Source organism: Brachyistius frenatus, unplaced genomic scaffold (assembly GCF_029030835.1).
Source record: "Brachyistius frenatus isolate BFR_SWC_R1_liver_20210118 unplaced genomic scaffold, ASM2903083v1 Contig_394, whole genome shotgun sequence".
Taxonomy (NCBI): Eukaryota; Metazoa; Chordata; class Actinopteri; family Embiotocidae; genus Brachyistius; species Brachyistius frenatus.
The window spans coordinates 145,404-154,290 of NW_027210993.1; the positions used below are offsets into that span (position 1 = coordinate 145,404).

Genomic DNA, 8,887 nt, shown 5'->3' on the forward strand with positions numbered 1-8,887 from the left:
GTTTCCTGTTTGTAGGTGGGCGGATGTCGAAGACGGTTGCAGCAGCAGCAGCAGCGCCGCTCCGAGGTGTCGCAGCTGCTCCCTCCTGATTGGTCGAAAGGTATCAGTGTGAAACACTTTGCTGCGCTTCGGGCCCTCCTTTTTCCAGTTTCCAGCAGCAGTTTGCAACTGAAGTTTGATCGGCCCACACGGCGCTCACCGCAGCTCAGGCAGGAACTTCTCTGGTTCTCGGTGAGTCACCCGGTGAGTGAGTCGACCTCTGCAGATGTTTGTCGCATCGTCAGGAACTCACTTTTTGATTCAGCAGCTTTTTAACACTTCTTCCTGTCTGTTTTCAGACCCTTAAAGTCTTTCCTCTCATCTGTCGATCAGCTGACGGTCCCATCGTCTCCATCCTCAGAGCAGGCGCCCGGGCTCCGTGGAGGGAGGTGAAGCCGGAGGAGGCGATTGGGCGAAGAGATGACGGAGGAGGGGAGTCGCTGACGAAAAAGTTCTCAGACATGGCGGATGTTTGGTTGGAGTAGTTGCTTCGTGTGGAACAGATCCTGCAGAGGAGCCCAGCTGAAAATTCTCCCGTCCTCCACCCGTCCTCCGTCCGTCTCCAGGTGCCGGTGAGTCCGCCGTCATATTTACCTTCTCGATCACGTTCTTCCCAGCATGTTCAGGGAGATGCTGAAGCAGACCGGCGAGGCCTCGTGGAGCAGACGAACCTCCACTCGCCTCCGCAAACTGTTTCTTGTTGGTCTCAGAGGTCTGAGTCCTGAAGTTCAACATCCTCCATCAGGATTCAGGCCTTTTAGCTGCTTCCTGTTTCCTCCTGGAGTTTTAAAAGTTTACTGATTTTATTCAAGTAGGAACTTTCAATTACAGCACAGATATTAGCGCACAAGGGGGTCAAACATTTACGTTTGCTCTGTGATTTTCACCCACAACCAAACTATTCGCTCTTTGTTTTTAAAATTGCACCACATTTAAAGTTTTTTTTTTTTTTTTTACGTTTCTGGTCCGACAACATTCGAAGTCGCCTGTCTCAGGCTCGTATAGCCGATATCTCCGGAACGCCTCGAGGGAAGTTCTTCAAATTTGGCACAAACATTCACTTGGTCCCAACGATAAACTGGGGTCAAAGGCCAAAGTTCAAGACCGTTGTTACCTCTGGCTGTCACTGTGACCTCACATATTTCCCATTGTTAAAAGGGCGTTATCGAAGGAATGGTGTGGAAGAATTTCCTCAAATTTGGTTCAAATGTTCACTTGGACTCAAAGAGGAACTGATAAAATGTCGGTGCTCAAAGGTCACTCTGACTTCATGTCCCCACCAATCATGTGAAGGTGATGCCTTAAGTGATTCACAGAAGGACAGACCGTCTGTGTTCAGATCCTGAATGTGTGACTCTTATTTAAACTGTGATGACTGTTTAGATCTTCTGTGTCAGGTTCAACATGTGTGTGAAAAATCCACCTTCCACAATCTGTAGCTTATTTACAGTAACGTCCAGATTTGAAGCATCGTCTGTTGTCATGCTAACAACTTTGTGTTCTATCAGATTCAGATTCATTGGACAAATTCCTTCAAAGTGTTCAATACAGATATTAAATGAGTCTTATATCAGTCTGGAAAGTGAATGAAGCTTCAGGTAATAGGTATAAAGTATCGATAAATAGGTGTGAATATATTATGTTGGTTACTTTGTCCTGTAATGTAACTTAAAGGGAACATTTAAGATTTATTTTCATGTAAAATGAACTGGACAGATCCTTTCACTGATATTTAGTCATTATTGCCTCATAATCACTTATTTTCTGCAGTTTTCATGTAACAGTCACCAGTTTTCTGCACACTGAGAGCTTTTATTTTGACATTTAGCTGGTAAAACTCTTCGGTTTTCATCAGATTTCTCTGTAAGAGAGTCGCTCTCTTCTATGTTTGATAAGATCGATTAAAATTAATCTTTTCCTGTCACACTTCCTCTCCTCGCCTGTGACACATTTGAATTTCATTTGAATTTCAATTCGCTGACTTTAACAAAAAAACTTTTTTTGTGGATTTGTCTGCTGCAGCGCTGCTTGGGAGAATCAATCCCTCAGATCTCTGTGAAGACCATCAAATTAATATTAAACTTGTGAAGCCGAGGATTAGATGGGAGGTGTGTGTTTGTTTCCGTGTTGGGAGCGTGTGTGATGGGCGGTGCAGGTGTTTTCTGTGTTTCCGTGTTTGGAGCCGGCTGCTGATGGTTCGGTGGAGAGTTCAGGTTTGCAGAGGAAAGAAGAGTCAGTCGCACCACGTGTCAGGTGATTTCCTTCCTGTGTGACGCTTCTCGATCGAGATCAGCTTCTTGCTCAGTAGTCAAAACCACGAGTTATTTAAGAAAATAGAGCAGCAGGTCTGATGTTAAGACTCATCTTCATCTGGTTCACAGCTTCAGCTGAGGAAAATGTCTTCCGAGATGTAAATGTGTTTGTGACATCATTTCTCTGACGGAAAAGAATGAAAAAAAATACAAGTTCCTGGCAGTTTTGGAACAGAAAAACATTTTTACCAACTTTGATCATTCTTATTGAAAGACTTTGTATTCCTCCTGATTTCTACCACAAACGTGAAAACAACACATGCTGTTGAAACTCTTTACAGCCAAGAAACCAACCAGATACTCCACTTTACTTTTGTCAGTGGGAAAGACATCGACATGTGAACCAAAATCAACAAACTGATGGCTGTGAGCTGCTTTTAAACTTGGTTTTAAACCTGGTTTCAGACTAGTTTTAAACTTTTTTTTTTTTTTTTTAACCTGGTTAAGTTGTTTTCTATCATGCGAGTTAGTGGCAGCAGGTAGATTTTGAACTGAAGAGGACCCAGGATGGAGCCCTGAGGCACTCCACTTTCTCAGATTTTGTAATTAAAGACACAAAGTAGTCCCTGTCTTCCAGGTCTGACTCAAGCCAGTTTATTGCGGTATCAAAGAGTCGCACCTGGTGTCCCCGTCAGTTTCACACGTTGTGGTCAACTGCGGTAATAACAGACTGAATAAAATTTCTGACTTCCTCTTCCTCCCCAGATGAATCATGGCTGTTTCCTGGATCCTCCTCCTCATGTCGGCCGCTGTCTTCGTTGCCATCATCCTGCTGGCCGTCGTCTGTCTGGACTGCAGGAACAAAGGCCCACTGGGTGAGAGGAAGTGTCGCCTCCAACTAAATTAAGACGTGGTTGATCTCTGCTCTGGTTGGTCGTTAAGTACACATCATGTGTGGTTTTCACACTTCTGATGTCTGACTCGGACTGCGTGATTTCTGGTTTCAGCTGCTGACAAATCACACACGGGCTTTACTTTACTGTCTTTAATGTTTTCTTCTTCCTTCCATCAGTCTCCATCAGACAAGCCTCAGAGGAATACACGCCGTAAGTCTTTTCTTCTGCATATTTGAACACAATAAATTAAATCTGGACCATTTGGCTGACGTCTCTTTGTTTGTTTCTATCAGATCGTCTCAATTCAGAGTCATCCATCCATGTAAGTCTGAAACACCTGAGGTGGCTTCCAGTTATTCTTTAAGAGTCTACTCTAAAATTGTTCTGAAACATTCTTATAACAAAATATAGCACAATATGTTTTAAATAAATATCTTTTCATAGACATTTCCTGACTCAATCAAGAAAATCCAACATTTACAGCACTTTTCATTTCAGTATCCAAATCCAGAAGACAGATAACAAATATTCTATTATAAAAGTCGGGTCAGTTTGTTTCTTTGGGGTGACAACGACTCTACGCTGATGATGCTGTCATTTATGTAGATGGTGATTATAAAGGTTTAAGAATTAAACCTTTAACTCTACGCTGATGATACTGTCATTTATGTAGCTGGTGATTATAAAGGTTTAAGAATTAAACCTTCAACTCTACGCTGATGATGCTGTCATTAATGTTGTTGATGATGATGATGAAGGTGGTCTTCTCTCTGTTGAGTTGCAGCCCAGCAAACCAACGACCTGAACCCCGTTCACTCTTCCTCCATCCCGCTGTCACCTTTGTGAGTCGCTTATTTTGTGTGTCTACGAAGACTGCGAAGTCTTCATCGCTACCAAAACTTAACGATTCATCAAACCTCAGTAATGCCTGTAATAACTTTGAAACGTAGCCGTACCTGAAGTGGTCGGATGGAACATTCAGTGCTTCAGAAATGGCTTTATGCCATTTTATGACCAGATTTTTGCCCTGACAGATTTCGATTGTCAGCTGTTGGCTATTGAATATAAATGTATTTTTTTTGTCAAACTCAGTCCAAATTCAGCTGATCCTGGGACTCAGCGGAGACTCCGACCCTACATGCCAACAGAAACTGGTGAGATTCTTCTTTGTCCTGTTAAGACAGGATTTATAAGCCATGTTAACCAGGAATTTATTCTTTACTGCAGTTTATCTCTGACTTTAATTTGATTTTAGATTTTGATGTGGTAACAAAAGAAATCCTTTTCCTATCCTACAGAAAGTAATCCAAGTTATGAGAATCCAGGTGAGACGACCCATCTTATTCATACTGCAATGAAGAAGTCGTTATCTTGAAGACATTTAACTTTCCAGTTGGAATATTTCACTGAGGCATATTTCTAGATCACAAACATCCCAACAGGCCGATGAGTCCTTCAACATATCTCAGAAATCTTTAGCAAATGCAGATAAAGAAAACATTAAAATCTTTGAGTTTCCCATGATGCAATGCTTTCCAAACTTTTAATCTGTGACCCTTTAACAATGATGAAAAATGAATTTATAAAGGTTCATATTTGTACGAGACGCTTTAGGAGCTCGTAAAACAGGAACGATTTGGGACTAGTTGGCCTTTGGCTCGGGACTTGCACTGGACAAGAGACTTGTTGGACTGTATTTGTTAGTTGACTGTGAATTTTTTGGTTTACTGGGGATTCGTTTGACTGGACTGGAGATGTGTTGGACCGAAGTTGTGAAACCGGAGTTGTTGGACCGGACTTGGGGCTTGTGTAACCAGAACAATAACCAACCTGGTATAGCCTTTGAAACGTTGGCTGTGTGATGTCATTGTGTGTGAACGCGGCCTTCGGTTGACATGCTGTTTCCTGCAGGACCTGAATCTCTGGAGAGCGACACAGACGACCCCAAATACATGTAGGTTTCCTCTTTCGCCCAGACCACTTCTGTCTCGTCCAGTTGGTTCTTCTTCTGATCTGATCGTATCTTCTTCTCTGGTTTCTGCAGAGATGTGTTGCCTGAAGGCGAAGCTCCTCCAACCAATCAGAGCCGAGCCTCGACGCCCAGTTCAGGTACAGTTCGGAAAGACTTCGGAAACAGCCTCATTCCTCCAGCTTATGAACGTTCGGTAGCAAAAACCCTCTGAAGATCCTGACACAGTTATTCAGTTAATCTCGTGAGGATGATGCATTATCATCAGCGTGTGCACATTTTTCTACGTTCGTTACTTCAGATTTTCCAGCCGTGTGACAATTAGTAGATCCAATGGTCTTTTTGAACTTTTTTAAACAAGCAAACATTTGATCCTCTCTTAAATGCTATTTATACTTGAACAACACCAACAGGAAACTTAGATTATTGCCTCCTGTAGCAGAAATAACTTCTTGTAGATCTTTTCTATGATTGTCCACCTGATATCAGCTTGATGAAATTCTGACTTGTTAAGTTTCCCGAACAGGCTGCGAATTTTCAGATTCCTGCAGCAGAAATGTTTGGAAATGGAAATGCGTGAACTGATCTGCTGTTTTTTTTTATCCACAGATGTTCGACACGATTACGAGAATATCGGTGAGTTTTAAATGAGATGAGCGTGCTGATCCTAAAATGTAAATTTGCATATTTTTGAACACTCGTTAACGTCTCTTCTTCTTCGTGTCTTGTCCTCTTCAGAGAGCTCCTCAGAGAGCTCCTCAGAGAAGTCCTCGGAGAACACATCTGACTATCTGAACGTGCAGACGATAATCTGTAAATGTGAGCTCGAGGTCCAGTTTCTTTCGGTTTTTAGATCATGTGATGTGTGTTTGTTTGTGAGGCTTTCAGAAATGTGGACATGGTTCGGGTGGCACGTGAATATATATATATATATATATAGTTTTTTATATATATATAAAAAACTAAAAGTATAATAACAGTACCAGATAATGTGATAATACAAGTTTTATTATCTATTTTTGGAGCAAAAATAACGGAAAAATATTGACCGTTTCGCATGCTGAGATTTTTCTTTTGTTCCGTATGTTTGACAGTAAACTAAATATTCTTCATACTGGACTGAACAAAGCAGGAGATTCTTGTTTTAGCTTCTAGTTTCTGTATTTTATTGTTTAACTGTGGAAACATGTGGTCGAAGGATCCAATTGTGTTCGAACTAACAGCCAGTTCGCCCTGAAGTCACATTTCTGGCTCCTCGTTTGTTAGTCGTCAAAATCGAATGTGTTTATTGTCCCGGAATAAATGGGGAGATGAAGTCTGTACACACTTCCAGTTAATTTGACATCTACTTTTATTTTTTCGAGCAGCGGCGACACCAGAAGTATCGTCTCAGAGCGTCAGTAACAGCAGCGACAGTGACGGCGAGGGGAACTACGTCAATCAGCCGCCTGTAAGTAAAAGCAACTCGCCGCCACGTCGAAGATCCTCACGACAAACAGACGGCTCAGTGTCTCTTATTTCTTTCAGCTGATCCACAGCTGATGTGCCCAGTGCATGATGGGACGACTGCCTGACCACCGCGAGCATTTCAACCTCCATCTTCACGTTTCTTCCTCCACCTCCACGCAAAGTAAAACACCAACCACGAGTCAGACGCTTAGAACGGCAGATTTATCACTAACATGACGGAGGGAGGTGGAGGTAAAATACTCACCGGGACAGAATTTAAACTTTCTTTAAAATGACAGGATATTTTTTCTTCCCCACGTCGTAATGAATAAAAAAAAAAAAAAAAAAAACTCCACAAATCTGCTGTGAAGGAAGTCAAAACAGACAGTTCAAAAGCTGCCTGAGAATCTGTCTGATTTTAAGTTTCCTTCAGCTAGGCAACAGCAACATGCAGGGCGTCTAGAAGCCACAGAGGCTAATGGTTTATCAAGTTAACAGGGGCGGTAACGTAATGCAGGAAATACAAAGAGGGAACAGATGAGGTCGTTGGGAAGATCAACATTTTCCTCAGACGTAGACTATTATCTAAGTTATGAAGACAAACTCTATATGACTAAAATTACAATGTTAGCTGAACATCCAACCAAACATGAACTTCCACGACCTCTGACATTTCTGTGAACGTCAGCAAACACGTCACAATTGGTGAACTCGAGGCTTCTAGAAAATTTTGAGTTGTGACGTGATGAATACCACAAGAGGGCGCCGTTCATATGGACTCTTCTTGTGTATGCTGTGAATACGACTACATTTAAACGCAGCAATGAATCTTTTCCAAACGGGGCTTTCGGTGACGAATCACGCCAACTTTTACATTTTTTTTATTTTATTTTATTTTGTGGACTAAAGATGGCACCAGACGAACCATCAGGAAATCACAGTGATCCTAATTTATCGTCTGAAGAACATGAACGTGTAAATTAGCGACAGCTGTTGAGACATTTCATTCTGGAACGAAATGGACGACCGACACAGAACGACCGTTTTCAGCCTGATTTCTGACGAACATTTTACATTTTTTAATTTCCTGACATTTTGTTTTTAATATTTGCTTTTTTTTTTTGCTGTGAAATTTCTGTTTAGTTGAACTGGCTACCATCCACCGACTTGTTACGACGCAAAGTTAGCTTCCGATTCGACACTTAAGGGGAACTTGACTTTAAACTCTTAGCAACTTATTCTCCATTTTCTGCTTCTCTTAACGCTGTAAGGAAGATAACGTTACAGATACATTCAACCTGAGACGAGCAGCGGCCAGTTTTCTTTTGAATTCCTAAAGGTTGGAAACACTAAATTAAAATCCAGAATAATTGGTTTTAGATCCTTCCCACTGTTTCGCGTCCGATCAGCCAGAAAAATTTTGTTTTTTAAAAAATATATTTCATTTATTTCTCATCGGTTTCGTCCACCGTCTGACATTAAACGTGGAGACCGACATGTCTGAGCTTTACTTTTATTTTACTGACAACTCCTGAGAATATCTTAATTCACAAATTATTTTTTACAGTTTATTTGTGTTGTTGCCATGGTTACGGTTGTCTCAGAGTCTGCAATCCAACTGTATGAACAAGAAATGTTTTTTTTTAACGACTACAATAAATCTTGACCAAACCTCCGACTGGACTTTGTAAGAGTCGTACTTCCCTGGAGTGTGAGGAAACGCAGAACGGCAGCAGGTGGCAAACGTAAACTCTCCGGTGAAGTCGTTTCATCGGCACATCTTGATGACCGTACGGTTTCTCTTCTATTGCAGAAATAGACATTCGGGGGAAATTCGCCTTCTTCATATTTTTCCACGACTGATGCTATTTCCTGTCCAACAGCAGCTATTTTGTTTGTCGTATAACGTTTTGTGTTTTCTGTTACCGCAACAATTTTTTTTGTCGAACAGCGACTAGCGTTTTCTGTGACTTTAACTATTTCTTGTTGAACAACAATTAGCGATTTCCTTGACGAGAACAATTTTTTTTCGTGGAACGGGCTGACGTTTTCCGTAACGCTTAACTATTTTGTTTGTCAAACAACAGCTAGCGTTTTCCGTGACTGGAACTATTCATCGAACAGTGCAAATAACCAAAAAAATTTTCTCAGTTCATATATTTTTACTTACCAACTTAATTTTAATTGCAGTGAGATATTTACTCTCAAAACTGTTATTTTCTTTTGCTTGCATAATAAAGACACATAAATACCTTCATTCTTTATATTTATTGTTACAAAGT

The 8,887-nt window shown here is 41.2% G+C and overlaps 1 protein-coding gene across 2 annotated transcripts; it reads left to right on the plus strand.

The window, feature by feature from the left end:
* The first annotated feature begins 180 nt into the window (after positions 1-180).
* Positions 181-8,283, plus strand: LOC138636655 (uncharacterized). Of its 2 annotated transcripts, none has more exons than XM_069724778.1 (14): positions 181-243; positions 339-611; positions 3,057-3,166; positions 3,364-3,397; positions 3,481-3,509; positions 3,966-4,029; positions 4,280-4,341; positions 4,486-4,512; positions 5,099-5,141; positions 5,232-5,296; positions 5,766-5,792; positions 5,895-5,975; positions 6,524-6,606; positions 6,684-8,283. In XM_069724778.1, exons 3-14 carry the CDS (start codon positions 3,064-3,066, stop codon positions 6,696-6,698), a joined length of 633 nt encoding a protein of 210 aa, XP_069580879.1. In that variant the 5' UTR covers positions 181-243; positions 339-611; positions 3,057-3,063; the 3' UTR covers positions 6,699-8,283. The 2 variants fall into 2 exon arrangements, with proteins under 2 accessions (XP_069580879.1, XP_069580881.1); XM_069724780.1 differs by having other exon boundaries at positions 3,972-4,029.
* The last annotated feature ends 604 nt before the right edge of the window (positions 8,284-8,887 follow it).